The 26585-nt window shown below is 39.4% G+C and overlaps 1 protein-coding gene across 1 annotated transcript; it reads left to right on the top strand.

Moving 5' to 3' along the window:
- Positions 1 to 1267: 1267 nt before the first annotated feature.
- On the top strand, positions 1268 to 10152 carry aifm5 (apoptosis inducing factor mitochondria associated 5; the record flags this gene model as incomplete). Its single annotated transcript, XM_080845795.1, has 19 exons — positions 1268 to 1301; positions 2569 to 2662; positions 3165 to 3274; positions 3638 to 3747; positions 4420 to 4464; positions 4804 to 4885; positions 5198 to 5310; positions 5791 to 5877; positions 6142 to 6233; positions 6447 to 6577; positions 7070 to 7185; positions 7302 to 7373; positions 7974 to 8037; positions 8147 to 8223; positions 8326 to 8443; positions 8977 to 9075; positions 9407 to 9482; positions 9727 to 9831; positions 10104 to 10152. 19 exons carry the CDS (start codon positions 1268 to 1270, stop codon positions 10150 to 10152), a joined length of 1674 nt encoding a protein of 557 aa, XP_080701921.1.
- Between the last annotated feature and the right edge of the window lie 16433 nt (positions 10153 to 26585).

Here is a 26585-nt window from a genome sequence, read left to right on the forward strand (position 1 = left end):
ATAACACGATGATTTATTAATGATAATAATTTCATATAGGCCTAGGCTAACACATTCGTAGCATTTCGATGATAGCTTACACTCAATGTCCATAACAACTAGAAAATGCATTTCCTGAAGGAAATACCAGTGCGTGAAATGCAAAAGCTAAGAAAGGAAGAAGAAAAGAAAGAAGAGTGAAAGAAGGAAAGAAGAAAGGAAAGAAGAGTGGAAGAAAGGAAAGAAGAGTGGAAGAAGGAAAGAAGAGTGGAAGAAGGAAACAAGAAAAGAAAGAAGAGTGAAAAAACTAAAGCAGAGTGGAAGAAGGAAAAAAGAAAAGAAAGAAGAGTGAAAGAAGGAAAGAAGAAAGGAAAGAAGAGTGAAAGATGGAAAAAAGATTTGAAGAAGGAAAGAAGAAAATAGAGAAGAGTGAAGAAAGGAAAGAAGAAAAGAAAGAAAACTGAAAGAAGGAAAGAAGAGTGAAAGAAGGAAAGAAGAGTGGAAGAAGGAAAGAAGAAAGGAAAGAAGAGTGGAAGAAAGAAAGGAGAGAAGAGTGAACAAGAGTGGCTCTGGATAAAGACAGTAAAGAGAGAGTGAAGAGGGAAAATATTGGAAGAAGGAGAGAAAAATGAAGTGATGCAGAGAGATGGAGTGTGAGATAAAGAAGACTGAGAAAGATGGAGAAAAAAAAAAGTAGAGTATGGAAGGTGTCTCTTAATATTCCTAGTTATACGGATGAATGGACAGGGACAGAGAGAAGAGGAGCCTCGGAACATTGGCGCAGGTGTCAGTGAAGCACAGGTGCAAGCCAGTTTAATTACCCTATTATGATGTCATAAAGGCCCAATGGGAAACATTTTATTCGTTTGTCTTTAATATCTTAAAAAGTATAAAGTTCAGAAAAATGAAAATGACATAGTATAAGTGTCGTTTACAAGAGAAGAAGAAGTATAAGAAGCCTATGAATAACAATGCAGGGCATTTCATGCACTGTAATTATCTTGTGATATATATGGGGAAAGATGGACACCATGTCTTATTCCACAGAAGTTGCTTCAGAGATGTTGCAGTGCTGGATGATAGACAGGGGTGTACGTAATCACATATTTGGCACCGCAGCTAGTCACTTTCTCTACTGGAGACAATGGAATAGCTTTAGCTGGCCACTATCTATATATTTAATTATATATCCTCCACTGTATTGTTGATTCACGTGTGAGTTAACTACTTCTTGACAAATAAGCCCTCATAAATCACACGCTATCAAACGTCATGCTACTGAAGCAAGATGCAAATTACCAAAACGGTGTGGTTTACGCAAGGTGTGCAGTGTCACGTACTTTGTTACAAACGGACACCATTGTTGTAGCTGGTTGCCTCGTCAGCCATTCTGAATCTGTTGTTGTGCTGCTGGGAAATTGTCCCCTGTACTATTCAACCAGGCTCACTTTCTGATTCAAAGTAGGCCTTCCACTTTACGAAGCACCGACTTTGGGAGCTCGGTCAATGGTTTTGTAAGAGTGAAACACCTCCATCCGCGGGCTAATCATAAGTGGACTTCCATTTTTCTACCAAATTCATGTTTCATCAAATTCCTAGTGTGTACCCCGGCCATGAGGTGTGTGGCAGAGCAGTGTGGATGCCGAGGTTATGGACTTCAGTTCCCTCCAGTTAGATCCGTTTAAGAGTGACTAAATCTTGGCCACGTAAAAAGGCCTTTGCGAGAGTTCCATAGTCTGAAATCAAAACGACTCGTCACACGGATTTAAAAAAATAAACTGAATTTCTCTGCTAATTGAAATGGACTCGAGGCAATCAAGTAAGTATCCATCTTGGTAATTTCATTAGATATCTAGTTTTTCTTCAATTGAAAACCGCTTCAATGCTTCCCTTTATAGTTTTTTTTTTATTAATAGTATTAACCTATGAATGTAAAGTATCTAGATGCTTAACAAAAATATACAAACTTGTTCCCAAATGACTATATGATAATTTAAATTCAGGAGCGCATATACCTCTCTTATATACCGCCTCTTGGTTTCGATGGATCTGATGTGTTAATCTGCAGATGCTATAATAAAAAAAAACCTCTGTGGTCACAAATCGTCCTTTTGAAATATGCTATGATTTAGTTGGAAACAACAATTCATTATATGCAAAGGCATTAGCTTAACTTGTCACATATGATGTGATGTATTTGCAGCTCAGTGAGTATGATGTCATCTGTACTTTTTCACAGGCCTAACATTCTTGTGACTACGTTGTACATATTCTGATACAAACGTAAACTCTCAAGAATTGCAGTCCAGAGGACTTTTTTTCTTACAGTTTAGGATGTGTTGTCTTGGCTGTATAGAACCCTGCAAGGTTCTCCTTCAGACTGGTTTTAGTGTTCTTTTTAGTACTCCTTTGAGAGTGCACTATTTACAGGTTTATATTTTAAGTTGTGATGAATTCAAAGTAGAATTATTTCTGATACAGCTCATTAATTAAAGTGCTTTATGTTGAACCTTTAAAGTCTCTGCAACTGTTATGTCGAGCCATAGTGTGGGTCAGATACTGTGCTGGTGTGGTGTGTCCCCCCCATAGGTCAGACCAATCCCAAGCCAGACGTAGACGACCCTGAGGAGCCTGAGGAGGTCACAGAGGCCGTGTGTCTGGAGTCAGAGCTCCAGGATGGACAGTAAGGCCCACAGACGAGGACGGTTTTCACACAGATCTCAGATCAGCTCACACCCCCTTCACATATGCACCAGTTTTCAGCACTAACAGTTTTTCAGATGTTTCCTAGCTCAACAATACTGTGTCAATGTGACAAACCTATCGAATCATTTAATGTCATAAGTGATCCAAGAGGTGAATTTTTTATTTGTCCCAGGTGTAAAACAAAAAAGCGTCAAGTGTTTGAGGGGTCACTTCTCTTTGTCCAGATGGTGTGCAGACATAAAAAATGAATACAGTCCACTACAGCGTCATTTTAGGTTGATGGATTGCAGGCATAATTTTTCAATTATGAATCTAGCAAATCTAAAGTCACGTACTCTGAAAAGTTCGTTATAACGCTACGAGATCATAACATTACAATAGCAGAACTAATTCTTTTTTCAAACATTCTGACAAAAAAGCTGGGAGATGATGTTGCTTGAGGATGGCCAGTCAGAACACGTGCTCTTGCTTTCACGCAGGATGATGGAGGTAGAGGTTGGACACCATAATGTCCTGTTGGCGCGCTGTGACGGAGCTTACCATGCCGTTGGTAACCAGTGCACTCACTATGGTGCCGCACTTAGCAAAGGTACATGAAGTCTTTGGGAAAACTCTGGTATGTTATGGTTGAAGAATATGGAACTAGTGAGCTTTGAAGGGATGCTGAATATCATAAAGCCTTTACTTGGGTGTCAGGTACCTCCCTGTCCCTGTGGGTCTCATTTGGTTAATATTTACTATCTGGGAAGATCCCATGAATTCCATTTATGTTCCTTTCATTTGTCCTCATTTGTTTCTGTACCGCAAATGCTACACATCTGGACTCTATCTAGCTGTCCAAATATAGCAATGTGTTTTTGGCTTCTTTGCACTTTTTACCGAAAGGTTGTTAGTTTGGAAATGTTTGTAAACATATGAATCATCCACTCACACCATACCTATGGCTCCACAGGTGTACTGATAGGCCATAGGGTCCGCTGCCCATGGCATGGGTCCTGCTTCGACCTCCAGACAGGTGATGTGGAGGAGTTTCCTGCCATGGACTGCTTGCCCAAACACAAGGCACTGTTGCTTAATGTTCTTATTATTTCTTAAATCTTATTCATATCTGAAGGTGTTTACAGTATAATACTGTATATACAACGATATATATGCAATATGCAATAAATGCAAGTATCTCCTTAAATAGCCATCAGGCACTTACAGACCAGATCCATACATTAAAGAGAAAGGTGTGGGCCGCCTTAAAAAGGATGAACTCCGAAACAGGCAGCACTCAGTACATGTCATTTGTCAATTATATCACTTTTTGACAATGAAGTGAGTGCTTCCAAGCCATATTATGGTTTCGGTCCTTTTGGTGTTGTATAGAGATTTCTGTGATCAACATTTTGCCGATTGATTTAAAAAGGAAGGATGAAGCGGATCTCGGTTAAGATGAAAGGAACTGGGTGGTGTGGATCGATTCGTTTTTGTTTGTAGGCCATTTGCTGATGTATTCCGGTACTGTACTGTACAAAGTCACTTTGGGTTATACATTTAATGGAAAGGATTTTGTGAACATGAATATGGCCTTTCAAGAATAATGGTTGAATAAAATAATGTATCTTGAGGATTTGTTTCTCACATAGCGTAAAATACTTACACTTTTAACAGTCACATTTCAGTATTTTACAATGCATGGACCCATCCACAGTGTCTGATGCTGTCATAATTTCCCCTTGTTTTCTTCAGGTGAAAGTTGAGAATAGTAAAGTATATGTGTCGATCAACAAAAAGGTAATTTAGCATTAAATGCCTTCTGAGTTTTTTTTTTTAAATAACGGTGCCTCAGTATTTTGACCTTAATTGTATTTTAAGTCATATCTCAGCACATAACAATTTAATTGTATCACAGAATGTATAAGAAGTATTGAGAGGCTCTAGGCAGTTTTTTACTGAAGCATATTTTACCATCCTCCCTTACTATGATGTTTATGTGTGTGTGTATGTGGGGGGTGGGTGGGTGCTAACATAGCTAACAGTACCACTTACAACATTGTGATTTAGTTCTGCACTGTATTGAAATTGTGTAATGGGTGCATTATGAACTCTTTGTAAATTAACTGCTCTCTTTAGTTTCTGAAACAGAACAAACGTTTAAAGGAGATGTCTGGCAGAGTTCACGGGACCTTCCACACCATCATGTTACTAGGGGGAGGTGAGAATGGAATCTTTTGTGGCTGTTCTTTACTATGTGTATATACTTCACAAAAGGTAAAACAGGAACTGCACAATGCATATGGCTTTATTCAGTAGGATGAGTAGGACATGCTAAACAAACTGATGGCAAATGTAATGTTAAATGAGAGGTGAGAGGTTTTGTTTTCCTGTATATCATGTCTCCAAGTATGCTTTGAGACACTTCACCTTTGACATTGACACAAAGGAATACAACATGTGGGGTACCTCTTATGATGTCATCACTGCCACATCTCCATCTCAATTCAACTCATTGTGTGTGGAAGTGTAGGGTCTGCCTCTTTGGTTTGTGCTGAAACATTGCGACAAGAGAACTATGGCGGTCGCATCATCATGGTGACAAGAGATGACCTCCTGCCGTATGACAAAACCCGACTCAGCAAGGTATGGGTTGGCACGGGGAAAGGGGCAAGGGAAGGCTTGCTAAAGTATGGTTGACAGATTCTGTGATGGTCTTTTCTTGGAAGCTCAGACTTTGGATAATGGCAAAATGGTTAAATAATTACATTTAGTTTACATTTAGTAATTTAGCAGATGCCTTTGTCCTAAGCAACGTACAATAAATAAATATGGCAAAAAATATGGAAATTCCATTCAATGTGTGTAATACTGTAAGTGGTCACTGACAGTGTGCAGTGATATGTTTAACAGAAGATGGCATAGGCTAGAAGGCTAGAATGACGTATTCTTTTTGCGAATCAAATGTGCAAGAACACCAGGGTATAGTGGCTGTTTATCTCCACTGCTCAAATGAGCATTTTCAGCGACCTTACAGAAAAGGAAACCCAGTCTGAAAGGGTTTATTCAAGTAGTGTAAAAAGACCACTGGTTAAGTTGTAATAACATAAATATTATCTTCCTCAGGTCATGAATGTGGAAAGTGACAGTATCCTGTTGAGAAGAATGGAGTTTTTCCATCAGTATGACATAGAAGTGTGGCTCAGGAAAGAGGTAAGCCCAGTTTCATCTGCATTCAGTTGTCATCCTAATAAAAGCAAGATAAACAAACTACTTAGCTACAATTCACATTTATATTTAGTCATTACCAGAAGCTTTTATTCAAAATTACATGCGATATTGGACAGATATACATTTTTATCAGCATGTGTGTTTCTTGGCATGGAACCCATGGCCTTGGTGTTGTTAATATTCTACTCTAGCGGTTGAGCGACAGGAACACTGTCTACCTGCTTAGGAGAATCCATTTCTTTCCAGGCTCTGTCAGTAAACACTGACAAGAAAACAGTGACATTCAATGACGGTATCACTCAGTGTTACGATCAGCTTCTAATTGCAACAGGCTGTAGGTAAGTGTCGGAATCAAAGTTCTACGTGGATATGGCTGGAACGGTATAAAATAAGCACTGTATACACCACAACATATAAATTCATATATACAAATACATTAAAGGTCCAAGCAGAGCCAAGCTTAACGTTGTTTGGATGAGTACGGCATTTAGATAATAATGACAGAAGGTGAGATGAACTGATGCAGAACTCATGCTGGTGCTGTTCTTTAGAGCCAAGGGACTGGACTGCCCTGGTTCTGACCTGGAGAACATCTTGATGTTGGAGACCCCAGAGGATGCCAGACGGATCCACTACTCCTGCATTAACAACAGGATAGTTGTTGTGGGCACATCCTTTGTTGGTGCGCCGCTCTATCCCTCCATTTGGTCGTAAATGATAGGCAAAACCGTTTCCTCTTTAAGGAACTAAAAGTTATTGTAAGATAGTATTCCACTCACAAGGTGCTTGGATAGAGTAGCTATCGAAAGGGCGTAAGACATCCAAAACTTCAGTATTTTAATAAATGTTGACATTTATGGTGACAATAGAGAAAATGAAAGAAATACCTGAGAAATAACGTGAGTTTGACAGTTACCCAATCTCTTCCCTGGGATCAATGATTGTTTCAAGTTTCGCAGGTAGCTTACGTTAAGCTTTGATTCAGCTAATAAGGCAGTAATTGTGATAAACGTTGGTAATTATCAACAGGCTCCATGCTGTGCATGGCATGGCTTGGTGTGGTATTTCCAACTTCTTATGTATTAATTATGGCAACGATTAAACAACCTGTAGCTGTATGTCATGTGCTAAATAAATACCATTCATGAACACAAGCTTCTCTGTGTTGGCAAAGGCATGGAAGTGGCTTCCTACATGACAGAAAAAGCACTCAGCATCACCGTCATTGGTAGCAGTGAAATGCCTTACCAAAGGACCTTTGGATCCGAGATTGGGAAAATTACTATGATGGTCAGTAACCTTGGAGGTATTTCCATGGCCATGCTGGAAAAAAAACCTTACTTAAAACAGTAACTTGGTATGCAACAATAACAGTAACTTCTTGTGTTGATGAATTACTCTTTCAGATACTGGAAGAAAAGGGGGTGACATTTTACATGAATGACAATGTGACAGAGATCAGAGGGGAAAACAAGAAGGTAAAGAAAATTAAAATATAGAGTATAACACATTTTATTTGACCATGGAGGACAATATTGTACTTATCTACAATTCATTGACCCTTAAAGCTGCTTGAAGAGGTGTTTTTGGGAATGTTTAGTCTAAACATCTTACATGATCTGACAGCTAACTCTGAAAGTCTGTAAACAGCTGACAGCTAACTCTGAGAGTCTGTACATTTGATGGTTTTGGGCTCTGTAATCTAGTCCTGTAGTTTCAACATGTTCCAGCTGTATTAACAAATGAGGAGACTTCCAGAAAGAAGTGCAGATTCTTTATGTGTGTGGACATGTCATTCACAGTAGGGGGTGGGATCCGATAGCAATTCAGATTTGTGGAAGTTAACAAGAAATGCCAACGTCTCTTACAGCTGTTTTGGTTCACAGGTTCAGCTGTAACAATAGAGAAACTGAATACTGAATAGAAGAATAGACACTCAATAGAAACTGGGTCGGAAATATTTGTAAATGGAAAATGAAAACATTAATGCATGACTGCAGGTGTGTCAGTATGAAGCTTGAGTAAGCTTTACAAGCATAAAATGCATAACATACAACATCTGCATGCCTGTCTTCCAGGTGAAAGAGATAGTCCTGAAAAGTGGCACAGTTATCCCTGCTGATGTTCTCATAGTCGGCATTGGTATGTATAGGAGGTGTGGCCCAATGCTTTTTACCTTTTCAGTTCCTCAAACATGCCATATCATGTACACTAACAAAGAAATCTGACACAAGTTTATATTTTTCCCCAGGTGTCACTCCAAACTCTGAGTGTCTGCAGGGGAGTAACATTACCATGGATGGGAAGAATTTTGTACTTGTGGACAAGGTGAACTTGTATCATTCAGTACCCATGAAATTGTGAGAATGTCAAGACAGTTGAGCCAACTTGGCGTCACTGTGTGTTGTAATTGTTTCCTTTCTCCTGCAGTATATGAGGACAAACATAATGGACGTCTTCTGTGCAGGAGACCTGACGACCTTCCCTCTAAAAATGGCCAAAGATCAGAGAGTGAACATAGGCCACTGGCAGCTAGCACAGGCACATGGTAAATATGTCTAGCAGCTACCACAGACCTGTCATGTATGGACAACAAAACTTATAACAGAAAATTATCAGGGAAGAAATCTTAAATATATGTTTTTTAAAATGTCTTTTGTTAAATCTGGGTGAGGTTTTCCACAAATCCCACTTGCTTTAAAATTGTTCTCTGGTGGACCCAATCATTAATATGTGGACACCCAAGGTGGTGAGGAGACAACAAATTATATTGTTCTTTCACGTCAACCAATCAGGACTTGGAGATGTCCAGACAGGACTTCAGGATTCTGCCTGTCAATCAAACCCAGACACAGCATGTGTTTTTGGGGAGGTGTATGTTAACCGCTAGCCTCTAGTCTAGATGGTTCTAGATTTCACTTTTTATTTTCCTCTGTCAGTGTTAAAGCATTCATCATTGTACATCACAGTCCATGGAGGAAAACAACACAATTATATTACAGTAACAGAAAAACTTTGTGAAGTTGTGTAGACCTACGTTCTCTTCAAGTCTCATGTTGGGCTTGACTCTCCTCTTACCAGGAAGGGTGGCTGCCCTGAACATGCTGCATAAAGAGGTTGAGTTGAACTCTGTGCCTTTCTACTGGACCGTCCTCCTGGGCATGACCATCCGTTACACAGGTTCGTGGGTTGGGTCAGGGTATGCCCCAGGGTGCTTCCTACTATTGTCTGTGCTTGATGCCACTCATGCGTTTCATGAATGTTTGACTGATTTTTTAAATGACAGCGAAGCAGACTCTTACTTTTCTTTATGTCATTATTTTCATTTGACTCCTTTCCTACACCTTCCCTTAATAAATAAGAGCAGTTTTTTGAACAAGGTAATTTCTTAGCATCATTATTACACGTTTGGTAAAATCATGCCAATCAGGGTCATTAGATTACTCACTGCTAATGTTTAATGGCCCAATATGTTTGATGTAAAACCTGTGTTTTTTTATATGTTGTTCAGGTTTTGGGGAAGGCTACACTGATCTAGTTGTAAAAGGAAAAGTTGAGGATATGAAGTTCCTTGCATTATATATCAAGTAAGTGAATGCAAGTTACCTTGAGCTGCCCTAAATAGTAAACTTCTGTAGTTGTGTTATTACATTAGTTTTAAATAGCTTGTGAATTCCCATACTTTCCAACACTTCTGCTAGGGTGTAATTCTTTCCAAAACTGTAAATATGTATGTGATAACATACTTAAGTGAGTCCAGTATCATAACATTATGCCCAAGAAATGCCTCTAACCAGAACTAACTGGCATCAATTATCCACGACTCCTCAGGGAGGACAGAGTGGTGGCCGCAGCAGGGCTGAACTTTGACCCTGCGGTGTCGGTGGTTGCAGAGAGGTTAGCCATTGACAACTTCATTTCGAAGGCAGAAGCTGAGTAAGTGGTCTAGTGGCTTTTACATTTAAAATTTTAAATGATGAATTTGTTCATGCATCCTTTCTAATTTCAAATTTTTAATTTAGCTATTTGTGATATTATCAGTATTTACAGGTAAATTATCCTGCAGGACAGCTCATTTAAAGTGCAAAATTAATTACTGATTTCATATTTACTTTTCATTTAATTTTCTCTTTTTTATGCCTCTGCACAACAGTTTCAACAGTAAAATCTATGAATAATCTGTAAAAATTACTTTTTGTCTTTGAAAGATCGGATGATCTCACCTGGTTGAACCTGCCTGACCTAAACCTGTCGTGACACCAGCCTGAAATGTTCTTCCTTCTGACCTCTCAGTCTCATCCAGATCCTCTAATCATATACTCTTGTCTTTCTGTTTAGAAGTATGTGTCCCGAGATACCCTCGAGATTTTCAAGCAATTGTATTTAGCGTAAATTGTGCAAAAAAAAGGCAAACACTCTTGTTACATGCTGTCTATCTGTCTGACCAATAGAACGTAGATAAGATGGATGACATATGCATGGCAATACAGTGACTGTTTTCAGGGAGACAAAGCAACAGTGAATGACCCTGGTGGCTTTTGCTGCTGCCCTTGTAAACCAAAATGCCCCAAACAGAACACAAGAGGGGATTAGGTGAACAGTGGCCTATGGGTAACATCAATGAGGAAGGGGTACAGGATTTGGCAACGATGACAAAAAGGGCAACACACAATAGGACTGGACGAGCACAGCACAAAAGGCTAAAATGAAACAAGCGGGGCCCTTTACATCAAAACTGCTGTGCTGCCTCTCTTTTTCTCTCTTTCTCTGTCCCTCCCTCTTATACACATACGCACACCAATGTTATAGCCTTCTGTCTGTGAGTGTCCCATTGACCACTCCATGACCACATGCCAGTGCATGTCGGTTTGATGTTGTCTTACACAAGGAAATGTCAGTCCTCTGCATTCAGTGACTGATTCAGGATCAACTCCATACCTCAGTCTTGTGTCAGTCTCTATACCTTGTGAGTATCAGCATGACTCAGCAGAATCCAACCCTGTTGTTTTTGTATCCTTTCTTTTTTTTCCTTTTGAGGACAATCCATGCTTGGATCTATCCACATCATTGCTACTACTTTTGCGTGGGAGGGGTGCATAGTGGGTGCTGGAGCACCCAATCAAATTACTGATTGTCTGTTAATTGTCAGCATTTTAGTTACCCTTAAAAACAGCAAATTAAATCTGGCATTTGTGTCTACAAGACATTTTGTTTTGTGTGTGTCCATACAGGGCAGAATTCATTAGAATTGTGACAAGCTGGTATTTTGTCAAAGCAGTGCTCTATGTGATTTTAGCACTGTTTGCTAACTTCTGCCATACTGTATATAGTTTAGCCACAATAGGACTCCACCCCCTCCCCTCTGCACAAAGTATATGCAAAACAACTGGCCAGCGGTGATGCCTACTGGATTGATTCATGCTGTCTGACCATGGCGGCTAACAGTGAATTTTTTTTTTTCCCTCAGAGCGTAGATTTTAGTGGTAGATATACGAATAAATAAGAGGCCAGGTAGCTTAAAGGGGCTATATGTAAGCTTGACCAGATGTTGGCTAGCAAGCTAAATTACTTCATACTCCCCACACCAAGCAGATTGGAGACCGTGTATCACTACTTTTGCACACCCCTACCTCCTCTCCCTTCATATAAGCAAATACGTTTGGCCAAAGTGGTGGAGGCTGAAGACTACATGTAGCATGAAAACATTTATGACTGAAAGATATCTATGCTTCCATTAATGTTTCTTTCTACATCAGTTGATTAACTGAACTTTTGAGCTAGCTAATAGTTTAACAATTAATGTTAACCGATGGGTTTGCTACTGAACTACTTGTTGATACTAACTTCAGGATAACCATACTTACTTGGGTCTGTTCATTGTAATCCTGCACTCTGGAAATAGATTAAGGCTCTGTAGTTAAAACAATTGAACTTTCCATTTCTCCTCGAATTCACAACAACTTCCACTGTCATTATTTTGACCTCAGAAATAGGATTTTAGCTATTAAAAACACTATTACTGACAGTTTGAGCTTATGCTCATGATGGCACCCTTGCTTTGCCTTGCTGTTTTCGCTACAGTGACGCACGGACAGACAGGGGCTACCTGGTTAGCATGCTAATCTTAGTGGATATCTGGCCAACAGAGTGCATAGGCGTTTTTGACATTGCAACAAAATGGTTATTTCTTGACATTCTGTTGCTGTTTCTAGTTTGAATGTTTTAAACTAAACTTCTTACATATAGCACCTTTAAGATGGGAGAAAATAGGTGGGGGAAGAGGGTGAGAATATATTTAAGTAACATGTGTTGTTTTAAATAACACAACACATTAACACCCACAAAATGGAGGTTATGTTTTGTCAACTTTGTGTGATTAGCACACATCTTGCAGTTCTGTAGCAAAGTGAGAAAGTGGCCTGCTCAAGTAGAAATCAGTATCTGTTATGGTCATGATCCCCGTTTTGTTCAGTGTTCTATTCAGACTTCTTATGTATCAGTTTTTATCATGCATCCGAGGTTCAAATGTAACAGAAAATAGTTCAAATCCATCCTTACTGGCATCAGCAAAAAGTTAAACCAATATTAAAACAGTTATGTCAAAATGTACTACTTGTGTTGGCAGTACCCCTGCCAACCACCTTTTGTCTGTGCTACAAATGTATGTGAATTGAATGTGGTGTTACCTAGCCTGATCATCCACCTGGTGCTTTATATGGTATGGATTTCGTACTGAGTGATATGTTAATTCTAAAAATAAATACAAAATATCTAAAAAGAATATATACCATTATTTTGAACATATATTCACATATGGAAGTATTGGCATTTTGTCTCCAGGAACACAAAGAGTTCTCTGAATAAAGTATTTTATCTGATCTCATTCATTGTTTCCTTTATTATTACATCTCAAATATGAGGCATTTATATTAGCAGTCCACTGGTATGGTGAAGAACACTTTAGGTCACACTGTTTATGAACTGTAGGGTCATTGGAAGGTGATACTATTACTAGGGTGTTTCTTTCTTTTATAATCAACTCAAATGCATCTAGGCTATAACCTTTATTACTTGATGTACCTCTGACTGGGCAATCACATTCACTGAACAAACGTATTTTTATTGAATTAATCAAGGGGATTTAATGTGTTGGCCAGAGGAGATTTTTCTTTTCCAACGAAAGTGAAATGATTCAAATGTACAGGTTTGAAAATAAACTAGAAAATGCATTTCCTGAAGGAAATACCAGTGCATGAAATGCAAAAGTTAAGAAATGAAGAAGAAAAGAAAGAAGAGTGAAAGAAGGAAAGAAGAGAGAAAGAAGGAAAGAAGAGTGGAAGATGGAAAGAAGAGTGGAAGAAGGAAAGAAGAAAAGAAAGAAGAGTGAAGAAAGGAAAGAAGAGTGAAAGAAGGAAAGAATAGTTGAAGAAAGAAAGAAGCATGAAAGAAGGAAAGAAGAGTGAAAGAAGAAAGGAGAGTGAAGAAAGTAAAGAAAAGTGAAAGAAGGAAAGAAGAGTGGAAGAAGAAAGGAAAGAAGAGTGAACAAGAGTGGCTCTGGATAAAGAGAAAAAGAGAGTGAAAATATTGAAAAAAGGAGATAAAAATGGAGTGAAGAAGAGAGATTGAGTGTGAGAGAAAGTAGACTGAGAGGGATAGAGAGAAAGATGGAGAGAAAAAAAAGTAGAGAATGAGAATGGAAGGTGTCTTAATGTTTCTAGTTACAGTTAAATTGAGAGGGACAGAGAAGAGGTTACTTGGATTCAGTGAAGCACAGGTGCAAGCCAGTTTAAAGACCCTATTATGATGTCATAATGGCCCAATGTAAGTCAATGGGAAAATTTAGATTCGTTTTTATTTAATATCTTAAAAAGTTGTCAGGTGTCAGTGAAGCACAGGTGCAAGCCAGTTTAAAGACCCTATTATGATGTCATAATGGCCCAATGTAAGTCAATGGGAACATTTAGATTTGTTTTTATTTAATATCTTAAAAAGTATAAAGTTTTGAAAAGTGAAAACATAGCATAAGTGTCCTTTGCAAGACCTACGCGACAAAGTTTGAATGAAGTTTCTACGTTAAGCGGTTCGGGCTGAATTAATCGCAGAAAAAGGTAACAAGAATAAGAAGAAGAAGAAGCCTAGGAATAACAATACAGGGCATTTCATGCACTGTAATAAGAATGTATTTTGATTAGTTGTTTTGTTTTTTAAATGTTCACATCACAACAATTTGAACCTCATATAAACAATTGTGTTGTGCTATGACATGATAATGAAAAAGCCTTTGCTATTCAATTAATTAAAAAGAAAACAATATAGCACCCTCTGTTGGAGAACTGCTATGTAAACCACAACACACCCAGAGTTTCAAAGGGGTGGTTTTCAGGTCATGAATTCACTGAAATATCCCATTGTTCAAAACATTTTGATACTCACACTGTCCCTGAGTATGTGTTTATTCATCATAATGTTCAAACAACCAAATATAAATTAACTAACTCTGAGAAAGATAGTGTGGCAGCTTTTCCAGTCCTAAAGATTGTGTTATAAGAAAAGAAACAGGTCAGGTCTATACAGTTCACCTTACTTGGGAGGCATGAGTGACATCTGTCTTTCCGAGCTGTCGTGCTGCTAAATAACGTTTGCGACGGTTGGCCTTATAAACCTCCAGCCTCTCTGCTTCGGACACAGGGTCATCAAGGACTCCTTCCCACCTTAGACTCTCCAGGGACTTTGTGCTGACCTCAGCTTTGGCCTTCTCAGCTGAAGGGGCAGGGGCTGTCTCTTGGTTCGAAACGGACTTCTTCAATTTTTTGCTCCGTTTGCCAGTCTTGCCTTTGGTCGGGCCTCCGCCTTTTGTCAGAGAGGAGTTGGAGCTGGACTTGGCTTCAGGTGGCTGTTTGTCTGAAGGGAACACACAATCAGCACCTTGCTAACATGGGGGTGGTTAGATTACAACGTAATCCCCCTACACAAAGGTGCTATACAGCAAGTGGGATGGGAGACACTAATGACAGTGACGTCACTGGCCATTCTACACTGACCACAGGTAGGGACAGCTTCTCTACCATGAGCATTTAAAAGACTCCATCTAAATGGTACATTATGCCTTTCACAGTAATAAGTCATCTGGTCTTGACACTGGAGATCTAAATGTACAACATCCAAGAGTGTCAGAGCTAAAGGTCTGCCCTGTGAAAATGTCACCCACACAGATTCCTGGTGAAGATGCTTGATGAAACTTGACTGTTAACTTTGAACATGCTTGACATATATTACTGACTCCTGTACATCTCAGAGAGCCATATAGGAGAACTTGTGTTTACACTCTATCAGGAGAATATTATTATTATATAAGATCTCACCCTTCAGGTTATTATAGATACAAAAAATTAAACTGTGATGTCTACCTTATATTATTGTTTTGTTTTGTTTAAAAAATAAACATATTTCGGTATATCACCTTAACAAGGACTATTAATGTGGTTGTTCTGTGTTCTGTTCTCTAGGCTATTTCATACATACAAAAATATAAGTCCTATGTAAGTGATGTGTAAGTGATGTTTTATTCATATGACTTTAAATAGCATTTTGTTTTCCACCGGAACTATCTATAAATTATAATGTGATGGAAAACAAGAGGAAACGACACAGGCTTACTCATTATATCATTCATTAGTATTAGCCTAAGTATAGGCTCCTGGCTACCATGTTGATATGGAGGCGTAGGCTACATAACCAGGGTTAAGGTAAGTGTTTGGTTATGAAGCTAAACAGAATAAAAGTGTCTTAACATGCGGTTAATTAGCCCTTCATTGTTGTAAATGAACATATGCTGTAACATTATTAATAAAGTTACAATGACATTGTTAACTGTAACTATATGAATAGACTAGTATACAATGTTACAGGCTGAAAGCGGATAGCTGAGACACAAACCTGTGTCATCTGAATTCGGAGGGCTGCTGGTATCGTCTCCTTTCTGTATTCCACTGCGTGACTTGTTGGTTTTCTTTTTTTCAGTTTCCGACGTTTTTTCTTTGTTTTTCTTCTTGCACTTCTTTTTGCCTGATGTGATTTTGTCGTTATCGTCAGACTGAGGTGCTTGCTCCATTGATGAAGTCTTATTTTGCGTAGACTTACTTTTTGGAGGGTGAACCTCAATATTTCCTATTCCTTGACCAAGGCAGTATTTGTTTAAAGTAGCCATACAAGCTAGTACTTGGTTGCGGGAGGCTATAAGGCAAAAGAATATCGCCCAACAGTAGGCCTGTAAACACAGGCAACGTAGCGTATGACAAAACTATCAGCTAGGTTTGAAAAAGATTTGTTTTCTCCACTGGGCTAACGTCACGTAAACTTTCAAAAGCAGAATTAAGTTTAGCATGCCCAAGACGTCTCACCAGCCAGAATACTGATTAAAACTGTCGAAGACCTGAATAGGTTAAGCAAACCTGTAAATTTAATCGCTGCTTCCCATGGCCAGGCTTAAAATATGGAGCTCGAGTGAATGAAGGCATGCTACTAAGAGACGCATCTCCATGGAAACCCAGACCAGCTCCTCCCATTCATTATTTCTCCTATTTTTGCAGGATTGTTAGGTCTGACTCGAATCATTAAAAATGGCAGAAAGATGAACGCGACTCGCAGACACGCAACATAGCATTTACAGGGGAATTACCCAAGAAAACCCTCACAGTGAATATTAAATCTAAACAAAACATGCTGAGGGGGAATGCATAGTTAGTAGGCCTAGAATCAACTAGGCTACTACGTTTTTTACGTTCTGGTTACCTCATATCAAATGACTCTTATAAACGATATCAGCAGTCTCTTCTTATCACTTTACACTTGATGGTAAGGGTTCCATAGAGAACTAGATTCAGTCATCGATGGTGATGATTTAGAAGGCACGGCTTTATTTTGCCATGCACAAAACTGATTCACAATTCTCTCATAAACTCACAGAGTAACTTCACCACGTTGATTCACAAGTCTCACTATTTCAGTCTAACATTCTCATACCCAAATTGACACCACATCAAAACACTTCATGGCCAACAGTCATGGGCAATTATTTCATACTAGGTAATAATGGTAAACATTTAGACCCTTACATTACAACCTCTAATGCAGAAGAATGTGTTGCAATTTCATCTTCTCCAATCATCCCCGCTATTCTGTCTCCACATGATGAAGTTTACAAAAACAGAGTTAGCTATCCCTATCTATAGCTCTATCAATAGGCCCAAACCTCTCAGCTGTACAGACTGCCAACAAGAGATGGGGGCAAACACAGAGAGAAGTTATCTACTCTTCTGCCCTTGGCCCCAATACTGGCAACATGACTTCAGAAACCTATAGTACTTGGCGATCAACCATTAAAGTTGAAGACATATATAATACAAACATATAAAGCACAAAAATCTACAGTTTACATAAGTCATAAAAACTCCAAAAGCAATAATGAACAAAACTCAACTCCATAACTCTAACTCTAACTCTAGTCTAAGTCTTAAATTGCCACTAGATGGTGCAACCTACATGTCCTCATACTTGATGATTGTCACAAAAGGTCAGTGTGCCTCCATGCTGCACATATTTGAAACTTGACTTAACTTAACATGCTGGTCCATGGTTCCATGTTTCTGGTCCATTTAGACTTGTTTAACCTATCAAGTCCTCCCTCTTTCTTCACCCTCACTGCTTCTATGGCCCCTGGCAAGTAAGTCTTTTTCAGTTTGTTCGATTTTGATTTATTGATAGTCAGTCTTCTCCATCAGTAATTGACCATGCCATCTGTCACTAACTGTTTTGACCTTTTTTTAACCAGATTCCATGTCTAAAGAGCAAAATTCCAGTTCTTGGACTTTCACTGCAAAGTGGGAATGACTGTTCCAGATGTTTCTTCTATAATATCATATGTGTTTTTCAATCCCATTACCTTTTACCCTTTTTCTAAATACATTTCTGATAGAGAGTAAGATATGTTCCTCAAAAAAATGGATTGTCTTGGCTGTCTCTTTTCCTCTATAGCTCTGTATTTACTTTCCCCACAATCTGACACCATTTTCTTGTTCTCCTTTAGTACTAAACACTTAAACACAGTAAATCGCTTGCCCTGAGCACATACTATACACTGGAATGTGGTTTGATGCAGTCTAAACTGCATTTGGCTCGGAAACGAATACTAAACTAAACTTAGAACAGAAAATGCATCTGTTATCACCCAGCACTGGAACATTATGCATGGGAGCCAAACTTAGCAGTCATGCAGGTTACAGTGTACACATCACGCAAATAGAACAGAACTACTGGGATAGATGCCATGCTACATGCTGGGTGTGTCTTTTTATAGTAACAGGGTAGACCCCATATTATTGAAACAGTTAACTGATCCCACCTGATGTAAGTGAGATGTTTTTACAGCTATTACTGTACAAACTAAAGGATTTACAGGCGTCGTAGCACGTGTGAATTATAGGCAAAGCAGTTTGGTTCATGAGGCATCTCCTGAATTTTAGACTGTAGTTCATTCAGAACTTCTAGCTGTCATGAAAGGAGATGTAACGTCATTGGATGTAAATATGTTGATATGTAGTCTTCATTTAAATAGAGTGCCCTGAATAAACACATCTATAAGTATATACTGTTTGGAGACTTTTCTATAATTATGCAATACACAGAGTTATTGTGAATATGAAAAATAGAGTGCTTTGCTGGTTTTAAATCTGGTACTTGATACATTTGATTACACTTACCTGATGCATTGCATATGTATGAAAGTATCAGGATGTGTCCATGCAAAACAAAATGAGCATTCAAAATGTTCATTGTTATTTATGAATAACTCACTTATCCTGTGTAAAATGGCTATGTGTATGAATCTGGGTGTTCGTTCATTATGTTTCTTTTGGTCCTGTCTGTGAGAACTTCCATGCCGCAGCCTGACTAAGACATGGGTGACATTGGCTAATGATCTTTGTTCAGCATCTGTATAGCCAAATCATTTCTGAGAAAGAGGTTGAAAACAACGCCTTTTAAACCATCCCATTGTCCCAGTGTGGGAGAAACCCACCATGCATTGGATCATGTTTTAAGATGCCTGTCTCATTTTTTATTTTTTTAAATGAGTTTATAAAGCTGAATGGCAATGGCAATGGCAATGGCAATGACAATGGCAATGGCTTGGCAACTAGGGCAGTCACCAGGGGAGACTGTGTTATACAGTATACACAGTACGTTTGGACAGACAGTCTTCTCAGTACGCGCTTCTAATTACTGGAATACCCTCCCTACTGATGTGAGGGAGTGCGCCAGTATTTCAGTGTTCAGAAACAAACTTAAGAAATGGATACAAAATAACCAAACCTGCAACCATAATTAGGCCACTGCATTACTTACACCGTAACTTATTTTTATGTTAAACACCTTCTCTGTCTGGTTTTTACAATTTGTTTTCTTAAACTGCACTGTTTAGTCAAACTGTTGCTTATCTTTTTTTATTATTATTTCTTTTAAATATATCATTTTGTATTATTATTTCTTTCTTTTATTTCCATATCTCTCTGTCATGCCATGCCAAGGGACAACGGATGAAACATTTTCTGGGAAATGTTTATACACTGTCCCTTTTCAAATAAACACATTCATTTAAAAAATGTTGTCATAAGCCATCTGTCCTGACTCATTTAAGAAAGGCTATCTAAGTATTCTGATCCCTGAAAAGATATGCTCTGCCACACTTGAACTTGGGGGAATCCCATGCTGATTTTTAGGGCATTCCTCTTGGGCACACAGACTCCTGAGCCCTTGAACTGACTTGTGGGCTTCAGCCAGTAAAACTTCTGACCCCAATCAGTTCCACATTTTGCCATGAATCCACATTTTGTATTCAAGTCCCTGTCCCTTCAGGAAGTAGATACTTGCATGATGTGTATGATACACATACAGAATTCCAGAGGCAGAAAAGAGGCCAACGAGTAACTGGGAAATAAATGCAATTCTGTTCATTGACTTGAAGGGCATTAGGTCATACTGACAAAAGCTTTGAGTCCAAGCTATTGGTTAGAGAGATTTTTTTTTTTTATTCCTAAAAAATAAAAACACTTGATACTTAAAATAGCTATGTCATTTTTAAGCCATGATAAAAGACAATGTTGTAATGTACCACTATCATATCACACTGTGAAATACTACTGCGTGAGTTTTGCACACAGACACAGAATGTTCTCCTCCTGTACAAATCACTGCTGGCATTCCAGAAAATGGTCTCACCATTTCTTGTCACATGTCTCTCTTTCCCTGCTTTGCACCTTGATCTTGCCAATATTGTTGAAGAATTCATGGCTAAGCAACATACTCGAACATTATTAGATGCCACCAAAACTGGTAAACATAAAAATGTTTTGACAGGTTCGATGTTATGCGATAAAAGCTACTCCATACAGTCTGGTAATGTCCTATTTGATTCTTCAGTAAAGTTTTTCGTTTTAAAGGTTATGGTTCATTGGATGGGAGAAAAACGTCATCGAAGCGACATCGTTTACTGGCTCAGAAGTCTTTGGTCCGCCTTATATCTCAACGAATCAGAGGAGACACTGGATGACGGAGGAAACCTTCACAAGCTGGGGGAGATGATCGTCACAATTACTGTTTGACGTTGTAGTTTCATTGGTCAGCTGTGTCAGATCGCGTCACTGCCTTGCCAGCTGATCACAGTAAGAAACTGGCTGGACTGAGGTAGGTTTGAGAAAAAAAATGCTGTGAGCCGGTGCCGAACCAACTTCGTTTTTTACCAGAGAGTAAGCCATCTGCGGATCTATGGGTATTTCATTAATTGCTTGCTGTTTTCAATCTTTAACAATTACGCGCAACTACAGCTACTGCATTCTGTAACTGCCCTTGAGCTTCGGCTAGGCAAATTTGTTCTGCTTGTGGGCTCTGCTGGACTAACCGAACGTATCGATGATTGAGGTGTGGCATTTAAAGATCAGTTTGAAACGATTCCCTGCCGAGAGGTTGAGCGCCTGTAGAATGTAAGTAAATTATGGAAGTGAGTTGACAGTCTGACGCAAGACTCATAAACAGTCTGAACATTTTAGCCAACGTAAATTCGATTTCACAACTGTGAGTCAACTCAAAGTCATAGAAACTTCTCGTTGTGGTGCTGGGTGAAACTACTTTGTCTCCGTTAACAACATGATAAATGACCGAGGCAGTTATCTCATGACTGCGTAACCGATGTTTTAGTTGTGACGTGATCCACTGGAATATTCCAGCCCAAACACTGCTTTTAATAACCATTTCAAATTAAAGTAGCCAATGTACTTACATAACTCGCAAGCTATACGACTGTTTCTGAAACTGTTACAAAAATAAAATAGGCTACTGAAATGAAATTGAAAACGTCTCAAACTGCATGATGCTGACACTGTAAGGACACAGATTTGTCCTGAGATTAATCATTAGGCATGTAGGCCTACAATTTAACCTCACATTTAAGTAATACTCAAAAGCTTGGTCCCCAAGGCCTATAACATAAGTAGGCCTATACATTGCCCATCATAAAATGGCTTTTCATTCCACTGTATGCGAATTAAGAAATGGACACACGATAAAATCTAAACAAATGCGATTTAATGCGAATAAACAAGTTTCCACCAGCCTTAGTCGCATACTATATATATCTATGCGAATCGGTTTAATCCACCGTTTCTTATTCGACTTGAAATATTAAATACATATTTCAAGTGTTTCTACAGGATCTACTATTCGAATGGTCAAAATTCGCATTAAAAAGATGAATGGAAAGTTTTGGTCTGGCTGCAGCCAATGAGGCCTAAACGCAGCCGCAACGGAGAAGAATTAAGGATAAAACATGAATGATTTCTCGCTAGCGTGTTGACTCTTTCTTCTGGTTTTTTTTTCTACAGGAAGCCTTCAATTACCGAATGCCAGTAGATCTTTGTCTCAGTTTCGTTTCCTTTGCATCACACAACAGCCACCGATCCGCATAGCTCTGGTTGCTTAAGATACAAACGCGCAGTCCATGTACATAGTGTCCTGACAGAGAGGAATTCCGAAGGGCCTCACCCTTATTCGACGATTTCAGACGTTTTAGGTTGTATTGGGAATGTTACCTAAATGGTCTTCATTAACCCTTCACTCGTTCACAAATTACTTCCGTTTTAATAACGTCTGGCCTACCATTTGAGATTCAGCAGACACAGCATCAGTTGCCTAGCCTACTTGTCTCAGGTGGTAGAGTGTTAGACAGTTACCACAGCTGACTAATTATCTTCACAGCAGTCTCAATAAAAAAAGCAATTCTTTGTTTGGATACCATCTTTTTTCAGAACTAGGTCTTGTCCAGTTCATTATCCAGACTGGCCGTGATCAACTACATAGGCTGCTGTCTTATGCAACAAGGTTGTGTGTTGCCCTGGAGTCAGAAATGGGAGCTCTTCTCATTGTAAAAATGTTGACCCATTTTGATCATGATCACACTCCAGAACATCCATGTCGGTTCCATCCATGTTAGCTCATGTTTAGTGGCCTAATTTTCAGAAGAGTAATCACTATAGGCTTGAGACTTTCTCATAAGAGTAATAGGCTACAACGAGCAGCAAGCAACAGTCGCAGATGACCAAAAAGCCTCCGTCTGGCCTAATGATGCTGCTTTGGACGACAGAGGACTGTGCGTGGAGGCCGCAGGAGACCCAGTTCTCGGCTGCTTACTTTGTTTTATGATTATGTATTTTTTTTATTAAAGAAGGAGCTCCCAGCCCGGGCAGTTAAAAGTCAGTTTATAGGACACCTAGCTGCACGGCTAACTAGCTAAGGCAGCTACAGTTGCAGAGCGAGACATTAATACTACTCTCATGAAAGGTCTCCCCTTTTACATGTCTTTAAGCCCTTGCAGTAATATGCTGCTTTGATCAAATCTTCGCATTTTACCCAGGGAATAATAACAACCGATATCAGGGATTCGGCTTCATGTCAATAGCCTTCTACCGATCTTTTTGTCTTTTCATATCTGCAATGCATGTGTTTCAGCATTGAGTAGCCCTTGGTATTTGGGTGAACTGAGGCGTGTGTGACTTCCGTTCGTATGCTGTGGTTTTCTAGGCCTCGACTTGCACTCTGGTCTTCTCAAGCCTGCTGATTCATGTCTATAGGGGTGGGGGTGAAAGCTGAATGAGAGCAGTCAGGAAACTGAAGTCGTGAAAGACCTACGCTGATGGTGCTGATGACAAAAGATGAGCTGTTTTAACATCTGGAGTAGCATGAATAGAGCTGGTATGCCACAGTAGAACGAAGAGAGGAAGAGCGAGAGAAGGAGAGGGAGAGACGCACAGGAACGCAGAGATAGACAGACAGACAAACAAACAAACAGACAGAGGATAGGACACTGGATTAAAGCACCCGATGGCAGGGAAGGATGAGGCTGCTTTTCGTGTGGGCTGAACTCTGGGACTGTGAGATGCTGACATCCTAATCAAACCGGAGCTAGGGGCAACCAAACATGCCTGTGGAATTTCAAACATATGCACTAGGAATTCTTGGAATGTTGAGCATTCAGAGCTGAGGGGAGAACGAGTGAGTGCGTTGGAGAGAAGGGAGGGTGTGAGCAAAAAAGAGAGGACACAAAGAGGGAAATGGAGAGACTGAGTGGGAGTGGTCAGGGTGGGTAACTAAGAGAGGGAAGAAGTGAACTGAACATGCTGGATAGAAACATAGAGTAGTGAAGCTCTATAGTCAGTGTGCAGTGCACACAACACAGAAGGCCCCAGCAGGTAGAATCAATAAGAACTGGCTTCCTAATGTTAATTACAATTGGACTGAGTGCACTGGCCTAGCTGGCTGCTTGTTTCTGAAAAAAAAAAAAGATTGGGCTCAGACCATGGCCCCTTTGGATGAGGGTGGCAGGATCTTTTTGACCTGTTAGGAAGGAATGGTGACAACAGAGGAATTTCTTTCTCGGATGTTATAGATGGTTGTCATATTTCTATCCTACACTCCTTGCTAATTTAGTCAGCATGACCGACTTTGAATGGAGGAATCTGCCTTGGTTTACTGTGGTACGCAGATGGCTGGATGGCCGGTAGATGACTAGAACTGAGAGCTGCTGACAAAAAGGTTTCAGTTCTGAACTTCCTTGCATTTGACAAAATAGAATACTGCATCTTCATAAATCTGCTTCGACAACTGGGTTCACTTTCTTTTTCTCTCTCCCTGTGTGTCTGTGTGTCTGTGTGTGTGTTCCTAGCTGATACTGATCGTACTTTACAGGGATAAAAACATTCCATTAGCATCTCGGAGGTCATAGCTCTAAAACATCTGATATCCTGTAGTGTGGCACATCTTGCTCTTTTGATGTTTGTACTAAATTGGCTTCCTTCAGATGTCATCATCAGACAGCAAAACAATCTTTAATAATGACTACTTACCTATTGATGAATGAAGTGGGACTGTAAGAGATTAAGATGATTGCCTGCACAGGGCTTGAAGGCCTTGTAAGGTATGTATGCTTCTTCACATCTAGGTACGTAATCTTACTGTAAAGAATTGTACAGGAAGGCCACATTTTTTCCACGACCTCCTTCCAGCACCAGCCTCCCTCCTGCCATCCCCATCCTGAAATGACTTCCCTGCCAACACTGGAGCTCAAAATGAAAAAAGAATTCTTGATATGACTGTTTGTTCCGTCACCTCAGTGGCGTGTCTATTGTGATGTTGGATTTCCTGCCTGCTACAAGCAGACTGACCATTTGTACAACATTTTCACAAATACGTGTATGAAAAGGGGTGGTGGCCAGGAGTCTTAAAGAAGCCTGGTTGCTCATTGGAGTAGGAGACTCTGGCAGGAGGTTGTGCACTTAATACTACGATTTATTTATGCCATAGTTTACAATATTTGTTTTCTACTGTGGCTGTATCAATGCATATTATTTAGTGCTGTCAAACGATTAAAATATTTAATCGCGATTAATCGCATTTGTCATAGTTAACTCAAAATTAATCGCGATTAATCGCAAATGTATTAATCGCAAATTTCTATCTATTCTAAATGTCCCTTCAATCATTTTTTTTTTGTAATGCTCTTGCATCAACATGGAAAAGTGGATTGGCTTGCTTTATGCAATGATATATTGAAAAACAACATTGCCAAACAGGGCGGTACAAAATAAAATTATAAAATGCACATTTCAGATAAACAAGGACTATAGTGCAGTTAAACCATGGCTTAATATTTTCTTTTTTTCAAGTTTTCTGTGAACATAGAAGTCAGGCCTCTTATTTAAAAAACAATGAACCGTAACAGTTAGGTTACCAATAAAAGGTAAGCCTACTACTTCTGTGCTTTCAGCCAGCTGCCTGTTGACATTTTCAGACAACAGTCAGTACGTGCACATGATGGCAGTAATTCGGTTTCCGCCAAGCCCCGATTTTTCTCTCCATGGGGTCTCCATGGGGGGTTAACTGCGTTATCTCACGGCACATGGCAGTGACAAATTCAGATCTTGGCCGTGTCAGTTCAAATCAAATGAGGAATGTTTACAAGCGGGCATCTGCTACCGTTGATTATACAGTAAATAAGTTGTGAAATGAAACAAAAACACACCACAGTTAAAGTTGTATTAGTATTGATTGATTCACATCGATATGAATGGATTACATGACTAACAAGTGGTGGAAAAGTAATATGAAAATATTTGTTCACTGAATTAGCGCGTTCTGTCACCAACAGTTGCGTTTCAGTTTCATAGTTTCAGTTTCGGTTTCAGTATTTCAACGTGAATGAGAGGGAACACAAGAACTGAGCGTCTAGCAGCGATTATCATATCATAGACATATATGATGCATGTATATGTCTATTGGCAAAAGAACGTTAATCTAAAAAAAAAAAAAATGTATTTTTTTTTTTTTTTTTTTTTTTACAACGCGTTAATCGCGCGATAAAAAAATTTACGGCGTTAAAATGGGCTTGCGTTAACGCCGTTAATAACGCGTTAAACTGACAGCACTAATATTATTGTAATATATGTCTTTCTATTCTCTATAAATGTTGCATGGAATGGAAAACATCTTACCATCTAAGTGCAGGCCCGGGGTAGGTAATCGGGAGAATCGGGAGAGTTCCCGGTGGGCCGCTTCACATCTGGGCTGGTCGAGAATTACATTTTTTGACATTTGTCACGTTAGTCCATCTTCTCTTAAAGTAGCCTTCACACGTTCCGCATTCGGACACCGCAGCCTCTGCATGGGTGGTACCATGCGAGGAAGTTCTCCCCTCCCAAATAGAGTTGGTTGGGTCCATAGCCGTCTTTTCCCAAAAGTTTTCTCAGATAGGCTACCGATAACTTGGCCAGCCCTAACGCAGCGATACGCGTATAGAAGAAGCTGAAAAAGCCAGGTTGGGAAAAAGAAAGGCATTGGAGGAGGATGCTGCCAAATGTGCCAAGCTTACCGATTTCTTTTTAAGAGGACAAACACAAGTGGTAACTGGTAAAGAGAAACATAGGTCTAATGATTAGCAACGTAACTATTCCGCTAATGTTGTAGCGTTGGTTATCGTTGTAGTGCAGTAGCGTTGTCAACCTATTCGCAAGTAAAATATTAAATTGAATTCAAATTGTAGCCTTTTTACGTCACCCTATATGGCGATCCATAGACTTTGCAAATATTGA

The sequence above is a fragment of the Sprattus sprattus genome, assembly GCF_963457725.1.
Source record: "Sprattus sprattus genome assembly, chromosome: 1".
In the NCBI taxonomy this organism is placed as follows: Eukaryota; Metazoa; Chordata; class Actinopteri; order Clupeiformes; family Clupeidae; genus Sprattus; species Sprattus sprattus.